The sequence below is a fragment of the Battus philenor genome, unplaced genomic scaffold (assembly GCF_028537555.1).
Source record: "Battus philenor isolate CCGP_79_NKW_IND1 unplaced genomic scaffold, ilBatPhil1.0.hap1 SCAF_1, whole genome shotgun sequence".
In the NCBI taxonomy this organism is placed as follows: domain Eukaryota; kingdom Metazoa; phylum Arthropoda; class Insecta; order Lepidoptera; family Papilionidae; genus Battus; species Battus philenor.
Genome location: NW_027181661.1, coordinates 12,556,059 through 12,580,134, shown reverse-complemented (window position 1 = coordinate 12,580,134; position 24,076 = coordinate 12,556,059). Strand labels below are relative to the sequence as shown.

General features: G+C 35.0%; 2 protein-coding genes across 2 annotated transcripts in view; both read right to left on the bottom strand.

The window, feature by feature from the left end:
- Ets65A (DNA-binding protein D-ETS-3) overlaps positions 1-22,698 on the bottom strand; it is a 77,921-nt gene extending 55,223 nt beyond the window's left edge. Inside the window, exons 1-3 of the mRNA XM_068762254.1 lie at positions 22,546-22,698; positions 21,243-21,613; positions 14,618-14,698 (exon numbers count right to left, since the gene is read on the bottom strand). Of these exons, the coding sequence (XP_068618355.1) occupies positions 14,618-14,698; positions 21,243-21,613; positions 22,546-22,550 (457 nt within the window). The 5' untranslated portion in view covers positions 22,551-22,698. The remainder of the gene's footprint in view (positions 1-14,617; positions 14,699-21,242; positions 21,614-22,545) is intronic.
- LOC137920385 (IQ and AAA domain-containing protein 1-like) lies at positions 580-3,279 on the bottom strand. Its single transcript, XM_068763746.1, has one exon. The coding sequence runs from the start codon at positions 3,277-3,279 to the stop codon at positions 580-582; it is 2,700 nt and encodes an 899-aa protein (XP_068619847.1).
- Positions 22,699-24,076: the final 1,378 nt, after the last annotated feature.

Below are 24,076 nucleotides of genomic sequence, written 5' to 3'. Positions count from 1 at the left end.
GTTATTTTGATAACTCCGAGAAAGTTAAACGAACATTTTTGTGTAATAATTTTTTTTTTAAATTAAGAAAGAAATATTTTTGAATTAGGGAACAAACAAAGCGGTCACCTAAGAAAACAGTGGTTTTATATGAAACTCTTCTATAAGTCCACAATTGTGAGTGTTATTGTTTTATGTACATATTTATTAATATTTTTTACTTGTTTACAATTTACTACCATAAATCATATGATTCTCTGTATTCCTTTAAGTTAAAAAACACTTGATAAAATTTATCAATTAACGTAATTAAATATAAATTAATAGTTTGCTAAAACAAATTAAGTTAATGGATATATTTGTATGAAAATAATATTTCATTATGAAAATAACGGGTTCCGTATGTAATATTATTATGTATTTCGTATAAAATATATGCCCTGTTTCGATTGTATAGTTATTTTAAGATATTTACATTTACGAAAACTGTCAATATTCAACGAGCTAATTTTTAATACTCAGATGTACTTTGAACTTAATAAGGAGTGAATAAAAACACAAACAATTTTATTAAATACATAATAAAGAAACAATCAACTTTTACTTTTTCTTTTTCTTCTCTTTCATTTTATAAACAAGTTGTGATTCTAGCATGGCCATGTAATACAAATATTCTGGGCCCCAAGGAGAAGTAGAGAGATACCATTGCCAGAACATATCATAGTCAAAAAGATCGACGTAATTACCTTTTGGCACATCCATTACCGCAAAAAGAACCTCAACGGGCTCTAAAGGCTTAAATTTCAATTGGGCTATTCTTTCTGCACTGAGAAGAGCCTCTAGTCCTTTTTTAATTGTGCCAACATCGAAACCGCGTAAAACATGAGCTAAACTATGAACGTCAAACTCTCTGTTAACACCATGATAATGCATTAAGGTACGTTTTAATATGTAAGAAATACTCCCATAGTCACTCCTCGGAAACAGAATGAAAGATGGAAAAGCTTTTAATATCTGACCACCCCTTGACAACCATGGTTCAGATGCCGTGCCCACAATTAAAATTTTGTCGAATTCTGTAATAGGTTTTATAATTTCCTTAAAAAAATCTTTTTGAAGTCTTGTGGGATCGAACATTTTCTCTTCGGGCGGGACTTTCTTGTAAAACATTTTGTCGGCATTTGCTACTAAAATAATCGTAGGTTGCATTAATCTGCTAATTCTGTTTATGTACATAAACATTGTTTTCATATTTTTTGGCCCCGGAAATTTATCATATACATTAAAAGGCGACAAATCTATTAATAATGCGTTAGTTTCGGTTGCTAAAGCGTGAACAAGAGTTCTTTTGCCGGAACCAGTAGGTCCTACTAAAAGTACTGAGCGGATAGCATTTGGGCAAGAAGATCCTAGTGTCAGCATACAACGTATTCTTACTTGTTCTTTAACATCACCCAAGCAAGGCGGAGGAAATGATGGTGTCCACTCGATAGCTCTCATATCAGCTGCACCATAATTTCTATCACCCCAAAAATCTTCAAGTGTGAGGCGTGGATAATCCCTAATAATACCTTCATCATATAATTCCTGAAACATAGTTACTGGGGGTACTTTGTCAGGCTTTGGTTTTTTAGCTTTTCGTGGTTTTTTTCTTTTTTCACTCTGTGGGGGTTTGTCAACTCCAGCTGCAAGGTAATCATTTTTTAGTGCGGTTTTTAATCGATTTAGTTCTAATCTCATCATCACGTCTACGATAGGTCGGAGTTGCAAATGTATATCCTTGCAAACATCTTCAATAAGTAACTGCTTTATGAAACCTTTAACAACATCTAACGTAGCATTAGGTACATCAATGTCTTTCCATTGAATTTGATAATCTTTCCACGCTTGCTGTACGCCTTCAAATTTTGAACCCAAATTAACGTAAACACCAGGGTCGTTGGCGGGATTAAGTCGAGCCTTTTTATAATCTAGAATTCTTTTCTTTTCTTTTTCTATAGCCTCCTTTTCGATGCGTAATTTTTCTAATTTTGCTGCTAATTTCTCTTCTTTTATTTGTTCTTTTGTTTTAGGACTGCCAGCTTCTTTTTTTAGTCTTTTATCCTCTTCAATCCGCCAATCCATATATTCTTCAACAGTAAATGTATCTCCTCTCACTACCAAGATTGTTCCCCCTTCATCAGGCCATGGGAATTCGTCAAATGTACGTACTTTTTTATACCAAACCCGAAACCATTCCCTTACTTCAGTTGTAATATCGTCTATTATATAACCCTCATTAAGCCGCAAAATACGAGTTTTTTCTTTCAAATGTTCTTCTAGACATTTCTCGTAATATTTTTGTCTATATTCACGCCGGATTTGTTCCACTCTTTTTAATTCAGTCTTAGCTGATGGTGTAGGTTGTGACGAAATGATCATTTGAAGTTTTGTCTTTAATTTGTTATCAATTAGTTGTTCTCTTTTAATTTCCATAAAACGTCTATAAATTTTTTTAATCATTGCAGCGGCTTTTCGTTTCATACATTCTGGAGCTTCTGGTTTCTTAAGACCTGCCAGTTCCAGATATAAAGCGTTATCTTTATTAAATTTTTTATTCTTTTGTCTAATAATATATCGCGAACGCTCCATTCTTTGTATGTTATTTACATGTTGATTGTATTCCTCCTCTAGTCTTCTTTGTTCTATTTCTTCCGGTGTGAGTACTTCTGGTTCTACAGATTCGATATCTTCACCCAGAGCAATTTTTTTTTTCATCTCTTCTTCCTTCTGTTCCTTTAATCTTAATTCTTCTTCTATACGTTCTTGCTCTCGACGCTCAATTTCTGAAGCTGTAGGAGATGGGTCACCTAATCTATTACCAGAAAAAATTTGATCAATGATGTACTGCATTTCTTTTTCCCTTATTTCAAATGGATAGAAGAACGGACAAAGAATTTCAATATCTTGAGGTATAATTAGCATTTGTTTTAAACCATTATCGGGATAGGTGTATTCAAAAACTTCGACAGATTCTAGCGTCGATTTTACTTCTAATAAACGGCAAGTTACTGCATCAATTATAGTTTTCACATATGGTCGTCGTTGTACTTGATCCATCTGATCGTAGTATTCGCATAATCGGTTATACAACGAACAATACTGAGCATAAACTTTACCAACTATTTCGACAGCATTACCTTGTGGCTTTATCCCTACTCCTTCAGCCGCTAACTCTTGAAGCTTGTTGTCTGCCACTAATGTTTTTCCTAAGTCTTCTTTTACTTTTAACCAACGCTCATAATGCTCTTTGCTACCCATGTTTACTCAATTCGTTGTTATTCACAAGAATTTTGTAATAATTGTCTTGTTTAATTAATAACTAATGCTTAATAAGTGAAATAAATCAAAAATAAATTACATATCAATAATTGAATTAATCATGAGAAAATTGACAGAAGTGTCACTCAATTTCTTAAATAGGTTTTTGTAATTAAAATAGTTTACGTAATCTGTATAAGAGTGAATATTAAACTTTTGCATTTTTGTTACAGTTATTGTAATGAATAATGTAAGCGTTCATACTAATTTTTAGTACATTAAAATGTCGATTGTTTACTACCATGAGCATTAGAAGTGCCAAATAGAATGCATCCCTAGGATGCATTGAAGTTACTGTTTGGTTAATTATCCCCTACAAGTATTGAAATGGATTCGTAAATAAAACCTTAATGGCAAATATACATCATATTATCATTTAAAAGTCATCTGTTTTTCAGGAAGTGTTTTCAAGATAATTTTACACGCATTAAAGCTTAATAATATTAATAGTATTGTGGATTTGACATCGTTTCAACCAATCGACACCCACTGCAAGACACAGGCCTCCCTAAAGGTCGCAACGGTAACCGTTCTTGCGCTGATCATTGAATTACTCACACGGGAATTTTATTACGATGGTTACCGTTTGGTTTATTTTTTTATCATTTTGTAATAGGAGCATTTTTAAATTTCTTCAAACTTTAACAAATTCGTAAAGAAAAAAATGTCGTAATGAAAAAAAATAGAAAAAATATTTGTGCTCCGATCCAGTTTCAAGTATAAATCAATTATTTGATTTAAAAATAAGATTTAACCATATTCCTTATCACCATTGTTTATGACGAGATATAGTATATTTCTTAAAATGCGTGGGGAGAGTCGACAATGATGCTTCAACCCTCGCTTACAATAAAAATGTTTTAAGTGCGCCTCCGCGCGTTCCATTGAGCGTTAGTAACGCCGGCGCACGCGCTCGGCAACTGTATCCGGTCGGCGCGTGCCGGTTACAGCGTGTCCGTACAAGTCATGAGCGGTAACGGTTAAATTATACTATTTCTAGTAAAAAATTTTTGATCACCATTATATATGAAAGCGTGAATCACGGAAAGGATAAGATGTATATTCCACTAAATAATATAATCTAATTACAATATTTGCAAACATTACGAAGAAAATGTACGAACTATTTTAATTTTAATTGTTAACTTTTCATCAAATCTTAATTTAATTTTTTCTAGTTTTCTTCATTGGTTTTCTCAATATTTTTATGGAGCTGAGAAGGGAACCCTAAAGGTGGTGGACAGAAATCATATTAAAGCCTTAAAAAAGTACTTTTTGGGGTACATGCTCCGCATTAGCTGGACGGTGCGATTAATATAATCACTACCAGATGGTTTTCTACCTCTCTCAAGTGCGTAGAAGGAAATCGAGCGATAACTTGGAAAGACTTGGAAAATATCCCAGTTCAATACGGTAGTCTGATGAAATCCTGCACCATACGTTATGGTACTGTACAGGACGCTGTAAAGATGGCCAAAAGTCGGGACCAATGGCAGGACATCACAAGGTGGTAGTTAGTTTGGTTATAACTTACAAAAATGAGGTGAACGACGCTAAGGAGAACGAGCTTTGTTTTGGGGGAACTAGAGGCACAAGATTTTGGTTTTGCTTGGAGTGGAGACGGCTGACCGGCGCGAGCAGCTTGCCTTACCCTTACCCTTAAAATGGAAAGACGACCTTTTTAAGATCATCGGAAAACTCTGGATAAAGGTTACGACTGGCTAATTCTTAATACATCTGTGTTGGAGGGTTAAGTTTTGCAGTTGCCATTCTGCGGATGATATAATGATGTTCTACATGTATCTACTTTTTTATTGCGTTTTCATATTATTAAAATTATTTCAACATATTACATATGCATTGTCTTCAGTGCCTGAGGTATATTTTTACACTACCATGATTATTTTCATAGTAATAAAAAGTAATTGAAATTTGGAAAGTAGAAAAATTAAATGCCTGCAATTTCAATTAAAACTATGTTTGTTCACCGATTTGAAACTACAAGAAATAACCAAATATTTCATTTTCTTACCCATTTTAATGCTAATGTGTAAAGATTTCTTTATCCACGCGAAAGAGAAATAACGTTTGAAATTTATAATAGGTCGGTAATTACAGTCGTAATCAATATTATGTTGAATTGTACGTAATAATAGACCCTCTGCGTAGATACCGTGTGATCACGCAAAAAAAAATCTAAAAACCTCTGTTATCTTGTATTTGTATCCAATAAAATAGAAAGATAATTGAGAGATAGTTGTTTTAAATTGCTTAAAAGAAGCAATTTTAAGAGAACTCTCTTCTTTCGAAAAATTATTGAAACCTGAAATACAATTCAATCGCATGTAACTTGGGCCAGACGCTTGAGCAGCATCGTCCGAAATGCAACGTAACAATGATTTACTCAGTATCCCTCCTATGTATTCATTACGGGTGTAGAATTTAAGCCATTTATTTTGTTAACTCTGTCTCGGTCAATAAAGCCTGTCGGGGGTGGGACAGAGGGGACGGGTTTCAGTAGTTTGTAATCTTAATGTTGGTGTCGAGATTGTCGGCTTATTAACATGCCCATACGAGGTTCTGATTTTTTGGCGGCTTTCAAACTTGTGCTCGATATGTTTTCAAAATAGTACGTACTATTGTATATAGTGATTCGCTTCAGCATATTGAGGTTGATGTTTAAGATTTCATAATATATAACATAATATAAGATTAAGTTGTAAAACAAATCGTGTCCGTTATAGCAATGTCGCTAAAAAAAGAAAAACTTTTGCTGATGGCTAAGTTTCCTTGTTGTCAGTTGTTCTGGATGTATGTTTATAGATTTTTAGTCACGGTGGAGAAAATAATAGTGTACTTAATCGTCAGTACTAAACTACAACCTATATGTATGTTTGTAACTTATATGTATGTTGATAGTAACATATATCGTAATTAGGGAAAACAATGTATAATACTGTTAGTTGTCTAGCAATTTATATATATTTAGACAATATTTGATCAACGATCATCACATTAGAAACTGTTATATAACAAAAAATTCCCACAGGGGGTGTCTTCATTAGCTTCATAGAGGGAATTGAACGCGTGACAAATCGCTGACGCTCGCTCGCCGAGCCAGCGTGACCGACACCACCCAGCCAGTTATCGGGACACCGGAACAACGAAACAGAATGATTGACTGTTCAATTGAGTGCCGGAGAGTTTCGTGATGGTGTATTCGGTACAAATTACGATAAGCGTGTCCATACACGGTTAAGAGCTCTGAAAATGAATACCCGACATATGTAATCATTGATTTTATAATTAAGTGCTAAATATTATTACAAGGTGAATTGTTAAAGGTGTAAAAGCTATAAAAAGGTTGAACAAACAGCTCATTTGCTTTCAATTAATGTATGCCTTATCCAAAAGTCATTGTTTCCAGAAATGATAACTAACGTAATCATAATAATATAGAAAAAGGCGTCTTAAAATTTGGATAGCTGTAAATTGAAATTATTGTTAAATATCTATTTCTGCAGACTTACCACTGTCAGAAAATATTGGATTCTCGTATTCCAATAGAAAAATAAATTAATGTAACATATTTCAATAATCACTTTCCAAAGTTAATTGTAAACGCTTGAAATCTTATTGTCGAAAAATATGCTATATATTCACCCTTTTAAAGATTTTACACCTATAATCCATCAGTCTGTATAAGAAAATGTGTGTTAAATATCAGTCTCAAAATGCAACTAAAACATTGTCAATTATTATAGTTGTTACTAAAGATTGGCATAAGGCTTAAAATTTCATTGATTAGTGAATAAATACGTATTCGCGTACACAAAACCATTCATTTATCATATTGAAGACTCTTTCATCCAAAAAAGATAACACAATTTAAAAAGCTAACGAAATTATCCAACTAACAATTATCGAGTTAACTCAACCCTAAAATACAACCCAGGGTATCTTTTGTAACCGCTTGAGATAAAAAATCATGACCGTCACGCTTGTCACTAGAAATTAGTACACTCTCGACATTAGAGTCCCACGCGCAATAATTTGACACGGGTGGTGGCGTTCAATTGGCCTTCCATGGTGTATTAAATTGATATGTTAATATTTACTTAGGGAAAGCTCTACATAAACATCTCTTAATCTATAACAGATGCTTTCACTATTAGTCCTTATCTGTAGGTATTACATAATTACTTTGATATTACTTGCAACGCAGAGATATTAAATAAAAAACTGCGTTAGTTTTAGGCTTATTAAGGATGGCTGAACAAGAACAGAGGAATGAAAAATTTTAGACCGTCTTAGGTCCAATATCGCTGCAGTTTTTTTAAAATTAATTATAATTGTTTCGTTTACATGTTTTTTTTCGCGTTTACAGGCAGTTGGGAGAGGGATTGCCGCTATTTGACACGGATTTACTTTTCTCAACTGCGATTCACGACAGCGTTATAAAAGGTTGTCAAATATCTCCCTTTCGCCTTTTTGTCTTTTGAATTTCGCGGCTATGTACAAAGCGCTACAGAGCTCGTATCTGGCAATACTATACATAATTTGAAAGGTCTTGACATAACCTACAAAACGACGCTATGCATGATTAGTTTGGATATTGCGTTCAATAGTTATAGACGTGTAAACATGGAGTTCACTAACGCCGAAATTCGCGCTATTTTAAAGTTTTCCTTCGTTAAAGGCAAATCCGCTAGAGAAACTTTCCGTGAGATTAATGGTGTTTTGGGGGATGGTACTCTATCACTTCGAACCGCGGAGGAATGGTTTCGACGATTCAGAGCCGGCGAAAACGACACCATGGATAAGCCAGCCGGCGGAAGACCTGTGACGACAAATACCGATCAAATCATGGACTACATCGAGTTAGACCGGCATGTGGCATCTCGTGACATCGCCCAGGAGATGGGAGTTAGTCACCAAACCATTTTAAACCATCTGCAGAAGGCTGGATACAAAAAAAGCTTGATGTTTGGGTGCCGCATGATTTGACGCAAAAAAACCTTCTGGACCGAATCAACGCCTGCGATATGCTGCTGAAACGGAACGAACTCGACCCATTCTTGAAGCGGATGGTGACTGGCGACGAAAAATGGATCACATACGACAATATCAAGCGAAAACGGTCGTGGTCGAAGGCCGGTGAATCGTCCCAAACAGTGGCCAAGCCGGGATTGGCGGCTAGGAAGGTTTTGCTGTGTGTTTGGTGGGATTGGAAGGGAATCATCCACTATGAGCTGCTCCCATATGGCCAGACGCTTAATTCTACCATCTACTGCGAACAACTGAACCGCTTGAAGCAGGCGATCGACCAGAAGCGTCCAGAATTGGCCAACAGGATGGGTGTAGTGTTCCACCAGGACAACGCCAGACCAAACACTTCGTTGATGACTCGTCAGAAGCTACGGGAGCTCGGATGGGAGGTTTTATCACATCCACCATATAGCCCGGACATAGCGCCAAATGATTACCACCTGTTCCTGTCCATGGCGAACGCGCTTGGTGGTGTAAAGTTGAACTCAAAAGAGGTTTGTGAAAAGTGGCTGTCCGAGTTCTTCGCAAATAAGGAGGGGGGCTTCTACGAGGGAGGTATTATGAAGTTGCCGTCTAGATGGAAACAGATTATCGAACAAAACGGCGCATATTTGAATTAAATCCGATCACTGTAACACTTTTTATAAAGCATTGAATAAAGAGCAAAAAAGCGGAAAGGAGATATTTGACAACCTGTTATTATATATAATTTTTGCTATTATGCTAAAATATATATACATAAACAATATAAATTATGACTTCTAATAAATTGTACGTTCATATCTACTTTATTATATTTGAAATCGCTGCCCAAGTATTATAGACTGTTAAATGCTTAAAGGTTAAAGATAATGTGTCGGGTTAACTTATCAAAAGATTCTGCTGTATAATTTTTCTTAAGGACGTGCAGTTCTTAAGAACGGAGGTATATCAAGGTTTACGCAAAGAGTCACGTATGTACGTCTTTTGGATTCGAATCGGAACAGTGTCTGAGTAAGTGTTAAAAAGGCTGTACTGTGGAGCCGTTGCATGGGCAAACATCGTTGTCGATTATTCTGAAACGGCAGGTGTTGCTTGCAGTACCCGTGCCTGTTTAACAGTTGTGTGATATAGAAAGACGTGATGAATTGACGTAGTTTGTTTATGTCGGAGGTTACAGAAGCTGTCATGTGCTGTATGGAGCCTGAGTCGAGCTTTCACATCTACCCTGACAAGTGCGGTTGTGTTCGGCGGGGCTTTCGCTCTTCACCAAACTCATTGGAAAGAAAGCAAAATGCGCCGGTGCAGAGTGCATTGTGGCAGCAATCTTAGCTGCCAAGTCGGCTGCCTCGATATCGACAACACCTGTGTGGCTTCTGACCCAGGTAAACTTTAATGTAGCAAACATGCGTGCGTGTATCAGTGTTAATTTGTTTGACGAGCGAGTGGGTATTGCTTCTATTCTGTAGTGCGACGTTAGCTGATTAAGAGTCCGTGTGAGTGATTGTGTACGTGAACTGGCCCACGAACAGTCTTTTAAAATGGTGAGGTGCTCAGTTTGAAAGACCGAGCAAGAGGAGTGAGGTCTGTATTTTTGGAAGCGGTCTGGCGGCCTTCCGGATAAGCGACGAATGTAGCTTCTACGGAAGAGTTTTCCAACTTGCTTCCATCAGTGTAGATGTACAAAACATGGGAAGAGGGTGGAGTGCTATTACTATCTCTAGAGGAATAGAGGACAGAAATGTATACTCTACTAGCGGGGTGCAACAATTTGTGGTGTGGTATAGGGCGTTTTAGAGCTGTGTCATCAGGTAAAGGGTGAAAGAGACCGGTGAGCCTTGTGAGTTTCAGTGCTTTCAACTCTCGGAATTTGACGCCGAGAGGAGTGAGTTCAGAAAGTGCAAGAGCGGCTGTGTTGTATGGTCTTAAACGCTCGTGTGATCCTGATGGTGAAGCCTCTTTGCATTCTCAGCAGCTTTCTCATTATCCTTTTTTTAACAGCCGCTTACTCCTATATGCCAACAGCATATGTCATAATTTGCTCATTAACACTGATAAAGATCGGAAATTACCAGGATTTGCCCCTCATATTGTTTTACGAAAAAGACAAAGTCTGTTGAATATGCGCGATGCTTTCTTGAAGGTGTGCTGAATATGTTCGTTTAAGAGTAATTTCTTATCAATGATGACTCCTTGGAGTTTGAACGTGGATAAATGTCCCATTCTCATTGAGCATTTTTGGCTGTTAGTGTGAATGTAATGACTTATGTTTTACGGGGTCAAACGTTAGTTTAACGCTTTCACCCCACTCAACAATTTTTAGCGCGGAGTTAGTTAATTCTTGGAGGTCATCAGCACGAGTGTCGTGGGTAATGCTGTTTGTTGATAATGTGGGTAGGGTGGTTTATAATTTAAAAAATGTTTAATCGGTATTAAATCATTCAAGATGATTGGAAAATGGTGTAAAAGCTTTAAAGATAAGAACGTATAATAAATATTTACTTGAATGAGCTATTCGAAGAATTGCTCGTCGAAGTGGCAATAGGCGGGTCACATCGCTCATGCAATCGACGGCCATTGGGGCCGAAAGGTTCTCGAGTGAAAACCACAAGGTGTTAGACTCGGTGTGGTTAGGCTCCAACTACGTGGACCGACCGACCGATCGACGGGCAGCGAAACATCGGTTATCGTTGAGGTCTTTACGGGAGGTCTATGCATTGCAGTGGGTTACTCTGATATGATCATGATGAGTTGTACCTTTACACCTTTTACACTTATTTTTATCACCCTATAAACTGATGACTTTAAAAAAAAATCATGATTTTATTATTTACTAGTTTTAGTATGCAGGGACAGACAGTAAACAATGACAAATTTTAATATATAGTAATCTGAATTTGGACATTCTTTTTCACACCATACACTTTTGTTATTTCTGAAACCATTAATATAAGGATAGGGTATGTCATACATTAAATGTCAGCTTATATCATGGATGCACAGACCGCGGCCCGCCCGTCGAATACTGGTGGCCCGCCGACAGCAAGAATAAGCCTCACGTACATTCGAAAAATATTGAATTCTAATTATTATCAATTCTTTATTGTCTTTAATTACCTATACTTCTGGCGGCCGGCTAGCCATCAGTTCATGAATTGCCCGAGTGGCCCCTAGTCTTAATAAGTATGTGCAACCATGGCTTATATAGACAATGTACATTCATCACTTTAAATATTTGTACTTATTTAAAATCAACCTCTCATTAGCAGAAATTCTTATTGAATTTTATAGATAAATATGCATTTATTTTCTTTAAAATAAATTATATTAAAAAAAAAAACTAAGAACAATTACCCTATAATGCCTAAGGGTATACACCATTTGCGTATTGAGCAACCATGTCCTTGTAGCAAAAGTACTCTTAATTATAAAGCATCATTGCGGCGCGTGGCTCAATTTAGTTGTAGATCCTAACGATGGCAGTGATTGTTTAGAAATACCCTTTGCAAGTTTCTTTTTAAATTTTGGAGTTCACGTGTGTTTTTTTTTGTTATAGCATTGTTAAACCAATGCATTTCGACACAAGCTCTGTGCTCACATATTATGATATTATGTGGTTATCTATAATATTACAGATACTTTTTAATTCCTTTTTAATTTCGATTTTCATCAGAATTACAAACGAGAAGATTATAATTATTTCACACTGTACAGGCTTTAAAGATATGCATTTGCTGCCAAGTAATGTATGGTATATCTTGTCTACAACTTAATGTTTTGAAAAATGAATAACGTAATGAGATATCATGAGAAAAAGCATTTTCAAAATTCGGATTACTACATGTTAAAATACATAATTATCTTTTATCTCTTTTATGGTACCGCTGAACTTATTGAAAAGTTTTAATAGTTCCAGATTATATAGTGTCGTTTGAAATAGGCGTAAAACTTTAAAAGATTTTTGTTGAAAAATACAAATGCCAAAAGTAAAATAAAACCGCAGACACAATTGAAATCTAAATCATCATAAACATGTGATGCAATTTAGGCTGTCCTTATCGTAATTGTACTTTGGAAAGATTTTTTTGAACAAAAAACCCTATAGACACATGGGTGAATCGACATCCAGTTAGCGATTATCACTTTGTACTTACGCATAGTTGAGGATGAAAAAGAATTCAGATTTAACCGAGCCCCTCTTGGAGATGCTCAATTGACGCATTACAGAGTCGAGTTCAAAGAATCGAGGCTTATTTTGACGGGCAATTAAAAGTTAACTGCTCTCAAAGAGACGCTTTTTCCGCTTGGCCACGCGGTTAAGTATTTCTGATAGAACTCGGCAATAATCGTGCTACATCATTTCTTCCGTAATTAAAATATAATTTTATAACAATTATGTTTCGTAACTTATTTTGTTTACATTGTTTCAATATTTTTTTTAAGTTGTGTGTGTTCAATAAATATAAGTTATAAGTTTTTCATGATGATGTCATTTCAGTTGTGGGACATGCACCGCCAAGCATAGGCTTTCCCTACAGATTTCCAACTAAACTGGTTGCCAACCTGCCACCAGCGCCTCCCGACAGCCACGAGAAGTTATATACTGCGCTTATCAGGTCATAGTCTCCACTCCACAACAATAAAGCCTTAGCGACCTACAGTTCTGTGTGCTATGCGACCTTCTCTCCGCCGCGTTAACTTATTAATTCGAACGCTAATATATGTTCATCTACGGATTCATCTACGGATCTTAACATTCCTGAATAGAGAAACTCCGAACAAGGTCTTCAGAATGACACATGAGTTAATTTTTTTAAATTATGTATACATGTAAATAAATTAAATTAATATCTGATCGACAATTTAAAAAAGAGAGGAGTTTTGGAAAGTTATCTTTTTTAAATTTTTTTTGGCTCTTGTGGACTTTATTATGCAAAGAGAAGTGTTTAATAGGTGAAGATATATAATTATTGACAGTTTGCACATATTTATGGAGTATTAGTAGAATAATCTATTGAAATGCGGAAGGCAAATAACTTTTGATAGAAACAAGTTTGTCGAGACAGTTATTTGTATTATGAAAATCTACATTATCAAAAAAAAATTCGTATATGCTTTTTTTGAAGATGTTTGTAAGATCGTTGACTATGTTGCTTACTAAAAGGTTACGTGCTTCAGAATAGTTTGTAATTTTATTAGAGAAAGTTTTCATTAAATCTTACGGAGTTCAGTTTAGATAATATCTAAACACTTTTAAACAAAGACGTATTGCAGAATGCTCTTTGAAACCGCAATTATTATTTAATACGTATTTTTGTCATATATCGTTCTTACTAGGTGTAACACTGACTGTTTAGAGAAAAACGACAATATTATCACATATGAATGTCGTCTTTTTCCCGAATTCAATTAAATCTTTCTTATAGAGCACTTTTACATAGCACCGCCAGTATCCCCGCTTTTAATACATACTTGGTATTCATATACATATGTAACATTTGAATGCTATCATCATGAAATCAATACGTATATAGGGGTGTGCCCTCCTGTAAAACATATACATAAACTGATGACATCATTAATCAAGGCAGCGCAGTGACGTCATCGGCGCGAGATAACAGGCTGGGAGGTTCGTTTATTTATATGAGATAACGCCTCCACCCGAAACGAGTAAATTATTCTACGGAAGAGAAGTATGGGGTTGGGGGAGATCGGAGGAACTTTCTGATTTAATAGGTAATATTCATAATCTTCCGGGAGAACTTTTTTAAAAATCTTAGTTCAAACTTTCATCGCGTTCGTATTATATACGCACAATAATAAATTATGGGCTTATGACTAATGAAACTTAAAACTAATACAAGTCATTGTCATCACTTTTATTTTAGCTATAGATTGTCCACTGTTTGACAAAGGCCTTGTTTATAGTTTGCGAATAGGACAGATACCGGCAATGCAATCAGTGTCGTCCGTCATCTTTACAAGACCATCTGTCTACTTTGTAAGCGAACGGCATGCGCTCTGTTTACCGGTCCGAGGTCTCGACTCCGTACTTCAGGGCTCTAGCGGCCCAAAAAAACATTTGTATTCTTTTTTTAAAATAAAACTTAAAAATTTACTTAAAACAAATTTGGTTTTGACAGACATCTTCAATAGAAATATTTGTTGTAAAAATAAAAAAAAAGTTTTATTATTTAAAAAGTAATTAATTTTTTTATAATTTTTCGCTCAATTTAAAATTAACACTGACCTGTGCATTTGTTTGTGCGCAGAGTATCTGAGAGAGTCGGTGTATATCCCTTTCCCAGTCCGCTTGCTAGTTTTTCAGTACCTGGAAAAGTAAACAAAATTATTAACATGTTTTGACCATTTAAGTCATAATAATATTTTTACAGTAATAAATAGAACTGTTTGAATTATGAATCTGTGATTATTTCCAAAATTAACATAATTACAAAATTAAACTCACGCAATAAATAAATTACCAGGCAACAACTTAGAGTGTTTTAGTAGATGGTTAATTAACATTGAGTTGTAATGTAACCAGCTTGCATCAATGAGCTGTGGTATAGCTTAGTATCATGACAATGTTGTCTGAGTTGGATATTTTTATTATTATGATTATCCACAACAATAGTTTATTGCCATGGAATACAGTTTTGATGTTTTGTGTTTTAACTTCTAATTAACGTATATTAATATCATCCAGAGAGCAAAGGAGAGCGATGTCCTTGTTGTCTCGTTGCAAGATTGAATCAGAAACGAGAACATCCGCTAAAAAACCAGCACCTGGAGGAACACTTCGTCCATGCATCCTTTGGCCATTAAGTCTGAAGGTTTCCGAGTGGGCCCTCCGTTGGGAGGACCGACGACATATTTAAGATCTCAGGAAGTCGTTAGAAGCGGGCACTGCAAGATCAGTCATCGCCAGGCCTGTAGTTTCAGAGAGCGTCTATCGGATTGCAAGAAGAAGAATATATGTTAAATTTTTCTTAGTAAGTGATTATTGTAATCTTATAGGAAACAAAAAAAAAATTTAGAATTTTCAACCTGAATTTAGATTGTTTTGGGTTTAAACCCATACGGTTTTACTACTGAAAACCTCTTGTAAGAAAGCAAAAAACTAAATTTTATGTGTACCAGGTGTCAGTGTAAGTAAAAGTTAATTTATTCTTAAAAATGACAATATATCATTTTAAAAATATGTCTTGCAACAAATAACATAAGAGACTCCACCAACGTTACAATTGTAATAAAAACGCCAAAAATCATTGGATAAAGGAAATAAGTTCCGTGAACTATTTTATGTTGTTATATTAATTTCATACATCAAAAGCTGTAAAGTGGTTGACAAGAGTTTATTTTATTACTTTGTAACTAACTATTTTGTTTCATAAATATCATATAATACAAAACTGTTTGAATTTTAGTTTAAATTTGAATTTTAAGAAAGTAATATTAAGAGTAATATAATAAAATGTATGAATTGTAATAAATTATTATTTAAATTATTCCGTATTGTTCCATATAAAAATTACTTTAAATTAAAAAAAAATGGATAATATTTAATGTAGTAAGAATATCATTGCAAACATAGCCCGTTACAGAGACTATCATTAAGGAACTTTGAAAAGTGTGGGAGCGCTAAAAAATTAATGCGTCACTCCGCAATAGAATTATTCGCGCAATATGTTTTGGAACTATTTATTTGGCGAAACGCCGATCTACTCAAGGGGTCGTAATAAATCTCGTAGAGAGGGGGAGAGACCATCACTGGTGTATCTTTCGCACAATTAAGTCCTCATTGTCCACGCCACGGTTCCCATGAATTTGGGCAAAACAACGCTATATGCGCGCGCGCAGCATCGCGCGCCATCTATTGTCACAGGGACACAACTAAAAGACATGCTATGCGACCCCACTGGAATCATTACGTCTGATTTATTTTGCTCGTCGTCCGTCGATTGAGTAATAATTGTTTGTTTGTATAATGCTAAAGGGATAGCTGAGAACTTCGAGTAGGGATTATTGGTTTAGCGGTGGCTTAACTTGTGCGTTCTCCCTTTTAAAAAGTCAGCGTTAACTTTTTGATTTCATTATTAGATTTGTTCACAACAAATGAGTTCTATTTAATAAAATAGTTGGTAAATATTGTATCGTAGATTGTATCATATGGTATTTACGTTATGATACAATTTTTTTTAAATATGTGCTCATATAGCCCGTGACACTAAAAAGAAAATTTCAATAATTACCCATAAACAATAATATCTCTTGTATTATGAACGTGAATAGCCAGTTTTATTAATGTTTTCTTGATAAATATTTTCAGTTATTTAACTTTTAAGATATTTATGCGAACTCCATAGTCAATGGATTTACAAATATATTCAAACTGTAATGAAACTTAAAAAAATTGCACCGCTAAATAAAAATTTATTACATCATTTCAATGATTTATAATCAGCATTATTTCAGACGTGGGACGTCCACTAGTGGACATAGACCTCGTCCTTGGATTTCGTGTAGAGACGTGTAGAGATAATTTATGTTCGTATAGGTAGAGGGTGCCTTTTTTCATTTTATTTGGCAATATTAGTTAGCCACTACTAAATTAACAAATGTAGTTTTTTACTGTAAATCCCAGCGTAATAACATTCGTACGAAAGATAAAAAAGATTGTAGCGTTAAAATCTTAAAAGAAAACATTGCGTTGTAACTAATAAAATCATAGAACCAAAAATCAGCGACATAAATTATAGCTACTTGGCGAATAAAGGACCGTGCCCGTGTCAGGAAATACTCAGGTGAAGGTAATCAAATTTTAGAAGTGAAAAATATTTTTGTTTAGTTTCAATTAAATTAAAAGGAGTCTACAGTTTACATAATGGCAACATCTTGTTACTCATACATTCATTATACATTAATTGTATATGAAATAAATTTCGCAAAGCTAGGAGCGAGAAATCTTTAAGTAGTACTTAAATAAGGTAAATATTGGCGGTAGGTTCTACTGGGCAGAAGTCGATCAGGTAAGTATCGCCGTGATGTCGACATTAGCAAGCAAGGTAGCGGTAGGTAAGCATTGACATTGTTACGTACTACCAATATGCTAACTAGATGAGCGCAGATGTGGTGCCTAAGATAACCAGGGAAACCAACGAGACAAAGAAAAATTAGTATAATTCAGCGCGTCTATGACGTCTCCGTTTATAAACTCGACAATTGAAATTTAGTTCACGAAGTTCAACGCTATCGGCTCGCACATAATGAATATGAATCGTGAAACAAAAAACCCACCCCAGCCCTTTCGCTTATGCAATAAACATTAAAAAAATCAATAAACTCGTATCTGGGCCACATCGTAACATGATTTATTGATATATATTTTATCATGATACAATCTAAAAGCCGGCATTATAATTGATATACTGGGTATACCTAAAGTACGCTTGCAGCGTATATTTTTAGCACCGATCTAATAATGCATTTCATTTATTTCAATTACGGTTAGTGTGTATTTCATAATACAACAATCATTAAAATAATTTTAACACCTATCATCCTACTTAAGTTGGTAATACAAAAATTGTTAATCGCGATAAATGTAACGGGATGAATGTTTTCGTTAAAATTTATTTTCATATAATAATTAAAGATAAAAGATCCCGATTATCTAACAGTATATATATATTACTATAAAAATGGTAAAATACAGTGAAAATAAAGTGCAGGTAATAAGATAGCTTACAAATGTCTAATTAATTGTTACAATTAAAATAAAAGCAGATGCTATTTATGAGTGCTGTTAGGGACGTAACACAATCATTTTCGTGTTAACAACTCTTTAACTCCGCGCCCAGGGGCTCATAAATTTGAATACGTTGTTTCTAATCACTAGAAGATTAGGGTGGGCAGCCCCTAGGAAGGCCGAGCGTAGATTTTCGCGCTAATTTGAATATTATGTAAATATATTTGAACTCTGCCTATTTGCTACTTATTTGGTATTCTTGGCTCGAGAATACTTATCAAGCGCCTGTTGTCTAAGGGGTTCGTAGAAAATTAATGTACATGGGGAAAAATAACTCAGTTGTATTTGCGTTGTTTCTTTGAATTTATTTCTTTGGAATTGACTTTATATGTTTGCTTTATTCCGTGAGATTTATATGTTGCGGTCGGCGGACCGTTACATCTCTTTCTTGAACACTTCTATTTTTAATGTTCTTTGTATAGAGCTGAAAAGGAATTGACTAAGATTTTGGAAACTGTTTAATACTTTTACACCTATAATAAATATGTATATAGAAAATAGATTTCTACCTGTGTACTGGCTCAATACGGTTACTCTCGAACCTCGACTTGGAATTGACTTGGAAGGGACGTTTAGTAAAACAAGTGTAAAATATAAAACTTAATTTATTTTATACCTAGAACTTGGCTAGAATATATATTTGACATGATAAAATTTATAAAGAATTTATTTTATGAAATTACATCCACAAAAGGAAGTGCGGGCCACGCGAAACGGGTAAGGGACAGCTAGTATTGAACACACTTCAATAGATCTACTTTATATGGGTATAAAAGAAAAAAGAAAAAATAACTGAGCGCGATGTTCGTTTATTTTTTTATTTTCTATCTCGAAGTTGAACTAAAACATGAGCGTTGTTATTGAGAGCGTTAACGCCATGAGCGGAAAGGCGTCGCTACGAAGGCACGGTAGTACAATTACGGATCCCGAATTAACATTTTTCGCAAAAAGCATTTTTTAATGGCAAAAAGTCCATTGTCTTGTTAGAACGGTTCCATTGTCTCTCAACTCTTTAATATCGCCTCTCGGCCTCTGAACGATACGATGGCTTTTATTCTCCGACGCGATGCGGAATTAAAGACTCTCGTTTGTCTGAAATATGCTCTCGAAAATATTTTTTCGCTTTTTGTTTCGGTGGAAAACCGTGACAGTTGCCAGATTTATTTTTTGCGATTGCATTTGTTAAAAATTTGAACGTAGTGTTCTTATTTTTTACAAGCATTTTTATAGAATGTTTTATGTTACGGAATTTATATTTATAATTGAAAGTCTCAAATATGGAAGTATGTTGTGAAATATATTAGTAATTCAGGTTATATGTGGTCTGTGATGATATAGATAGATTAATACCACGTTTTAATGCCATGATGAAACGATATTGACATCTGACAATAAGTACTTATTAAATGTAAAGGTCGGGCTCGTCTCGGTGTTTTATGATAAAACGTTATGTTATATCCGTATGACAAAATTATTTAGTAATCTCTGGACTGGGTGATAAGTTATAAATTATGAACCGATTAAGCAAAGGTGATTGTTTTTTGCCGTATGCTTTTACACATATTTTAAATGATCTTAAAAAACAATTGTACGTTTGAATTGAAAACTTGTGCAGGAATATTTATTGATTAATCATACATATACTAACATATTAAAATCAATTATTACATATTAAATATTGATTCATGCAAAGACATTATTGAATTAGAGAGACCTAAAAGAAAAACTTGTATGTGCGTATACGTAAATTTAAACTAAAACGGTAAATAATTTGTTACTTTTACATGTGTGAACTATGACACTTATTAGAGATGCCGATTACGTGCCGTAATATAACAGTAAATAATTGTTTTGACATGGAACTAAGCAGAATATATCATATCAACAAAAATGTGCAAGAAACACAATTAATATTGCAAAGTGACCAAAACACCGATAACGTATCGAACTTATTTACTTGCGAGAACAAGATTATGCCGATTGCAGTAATACCTCAAAACTCCTCATAGAGCACCTTCTCGTTAAAATGCAAGAAATGGGCGAACTTTACCCTCGGGTAATAATGGAATCTACGCAAATGATAAAATTTTATTTTCATTAGTATTTATCAAAGGCGATGGGATGATCTCACAGGCGGGGTGTGGGCGGGAGCGTTGCCTTGACGACCGCGGGGTTTTCGGATCCTGCACGCCCCCATTTCGCTCCCTTGGGAGCGATTGTTATCTTTAGAAGAAGCCCGCTCCCCACCTTGCTTCAAAACAGACTCTTACTCATCTAAAGGGTTTACATCCCCGGTGCCAACTTACGCGAAAGCAGCTTTACGTCCGTGGAATAGAGTCACATTCACGCCACCGAGCATTTTCACGTAAAGAAATCGATTTTTATTCTTCTGCAGCGTTTCACACTCTGTCATGAAATACCTATTCGACATCGTTTACAATGAGTCTTAAAAATGGCGATATCTCGTAAAGCGGAGGGCATTAAATGTAATGCCCCGAGGCTAGCTGCCTTAATTCTTTACTATAACGGAGCTAGAGGTAGCAAAGAATACCTTTTCACAACTAAAGTTCATTGTACTAGTATACATGTTTTATGTTACATCTTGGTCTGGATATGACGTACTTTAAAACGATATAATGTCGTAACTTCGTAATACATATAATAAACGTGTTTGATAGGGTACGCTTATGTATCAAACGCATAATTGTAAAATTAGGTCAGATGATTATTTTCTAGCGGCGGGATAATATCAACGTATTGTATAATTGTGCTATAGATATCCGCATGCGAACCCAGTTTTCGTAAATAATATAGTTAATATCAGAAAATGTATATCTGAATCATCTTTATCATCATCATTTTATTCGTAGGCCTACCATTGCTGATCATAGACCAACCCTGTTGATTTCCAAAAGAACTTTTAAAAAATGGCCTGTCTATTTACCTTGTAGGTGAACTTCGTACTCTGCACTTGCCGTTCCGTGATCTCCCTTCCAGAACCATTATCTTATAAGTCGAATTCTATCATCTCTTTACTAAACTTACAATCAATAAACAAACTTACCTAATTTACTTTTGTCAATCGATCCCAGCATGGTGTCGTCCGTTCTTGTGGTTCTTCCAAAACCGAGTGTTGTTCCGGGAGCATCTTGACCTAGTTGCCCACCGTAAAAATCGCCGAACGCAGTAGCTGTGCCCAAAAGTCCTGATCTGTCTTGGAGTGCTGCTTTTGCTTTCTCTACACTCTGTTTCAGTTGTTCGAAAGTTGATTGATGGAGTCGGTACGGTGGCCATTCTGTTGTAGGCCAAGGTTCTTCTTTAAGGGTACTTCGTTTTAATTCCAGAGCCCCGGCGTAGGAACAACTGCTTTCGTACATCGCAGCTTTGACGCCTGATCGGAGCACACTGGCACACTTTAGTCCGCGAAAATCGACCCTGAGAAAGAAAAACGGTAAAAGTAATTGTATATACTTAAAAATAACGAATAGATAAAATATTTTTTCTTAAATTCTTTACTGTTATTAGAGAAAGGCCAGGATTAAAATGTGGTTCTGTAAGACCAGTAAAAATGATTTTGTAATGTTATTTTTATTTTCTTAACATATATTAATAGTTTCCCGTTCCAGAATAGTTAATGTACCAATTTTAAATACAATTTTAATTTGTAATCGAAATAATAAAATAGAGAGTGATATAAACTTGAAGAAATGATTAAATGCCTAAAAGGTTTAAGATAATAAATAATAAACTAGTATACTGTGGTTTTCTTTCGTACATCAAGGGAACTAATAAAGAAGTTCTAGAAGAAGTAGGAAGCAATTTGTAGCTTCCTTCCCGGAAAAGCGGGCGACGATTGTAATTAAGCAGGTAACACAACGTCATAAGATTATTAGGTTCCGCTGAGATGCAATTACAGATGCATTGACACTAATAATTCCAAGTGACGACTGAATCGCGCTTATTCGTAGATGGTGTAGAGAGTGGTATATTAAAATCACATTATTGAAACGCATGGGAAATAAATGTTCATTGTGATCAGTGAACAAGAAGATAATTCCAAAATCTGGTATTGCACTGATTTACACATGTTAGTTTTTCCTCTGATTCTGTATTCATTGATGAGACTCAAAACTGTGTTTCATTGTAGGTCTATGACTTTTATTTAATTTTTATACTGACCTACTTCATCTGTTTCTTTTCAAAGAATAATTTATTGTCGTTAATATAGAACATTTTCCTTAAGTATATTTTGTACGCGAGACCTTCACGCAGGTAAACGCAGTTCGTGTCTCGCAGCATTGTTTTGGAATATGTATGGGTAGAATGATACTATTTTGATACAGGTATTCAAAGACTCAAAGGCTCACCTCATGTCGGATATTCGTTTCCTTTTCTGTCGCTTAACTGTTTGCCTGGAATTTTCCGTTGTGATGTCTTTTAAGTGGTATCACATTTCCGTGATACCACTTCTCCCACTATTAACTTACACCTTTACCTAATTTTCTATCGTTTAAAAACAATTAAAAATATATTCTTTATACGTTAACAACACTTTGAACTGTTCAAATTTCACAGGGCTATGAGAGTTGTTTTGAAGATTATATTAATTTTAAAAACACGTCAATCACTTTTTTAAACAACTTGATGTCTAGCGATGTCTACAAAAGTGTTACGTGAAAATTGATTGATAGGAACCAGGGGGGTTTCTAGACGCGGCAAAGGCGGCATATTCGCTAGTGGACCAATGATGCTGGCGGGCGGTGGCCTTCCGAGCACTGTGAGCTACTCGCCCGCGCACTGCGCTAGAGTGCTCAAATTGATTGCATCCGGCATAAGGGAAATGTGCCGCATAATAAATTTATATTTGCTGCACAATTTGACCAGGGACGCGATGTGCTTCAATTTTTTAAGTATTTAAAGTAAAATGAAATAGTAAAATGTAGACAAAGTAAAATATAGACAGTAAAACATAAATAAAGTAATGAATTCATATATTTCATTATCTATTTTTGTCGTAGATGATGTTCGTCTATTACTAAATATACTCCCCCATAGATTTGAGGACCAGTGCGAAGAGGCCTGCATTATGTGTTAAACGGAAAGTTTATCAATTTATTTACGACATCGATAATAGATATTATTAGATTTTTTTTAAGTGAATCTGTAACATTTTATTATAATCAAATGGACTTTTATGGCCTTTAACTTCAAAGTATACTCCAATTAACGAGATTATATTTTATTTATGATAACAAATCAATTTTAGTAGCTAAAACATAATGTAATAGTCTAATTTTAATTAGGCATTATACATACGGTGCATTGACGATAATCATTAATACAGAATAGAATAAAATTGACCTATTTTATTCATATGATACGAATAATCCCACACCGTCACTTTTTTATTTATTTTGAAGTTCGGTAAAGGTAAAAATAATTTAGTGAAGTTAAATTAAAATGATATACAAAGATACATTTGTTACTTCATTACGTATTTGCTTCATAGTTAATTTTGCATCAAAACTAACGCCATGGAAACCATTCAATGTTTTTTTTATTTGTAATGAAATAAAGAAGATGATTCTAGCGAATATTTAATAAGAATCATTCGTTTTCAAAAGAAAATGAATTTTGAATACGCGAGTTAAAAAAAGGTTGTTCTACTTGCCGCGACAGTACCGGCGGCGCGAGTGGGCGCGTGGACACGTGCGGCACTTTAGCGCAGGAAGTCTGTACATTACCTTATTATATCCTACAAAATGCCATCCGCCGACAAACCCGCTCGCCTAGTCTGGACGAAGATATTGGCCTTAACCCCTGTTTTGACGTCGTAATCGATATACACACAAAAAATACTCCTTATCATTCATTTCTTTTGTTAATTTTCATCGGTGC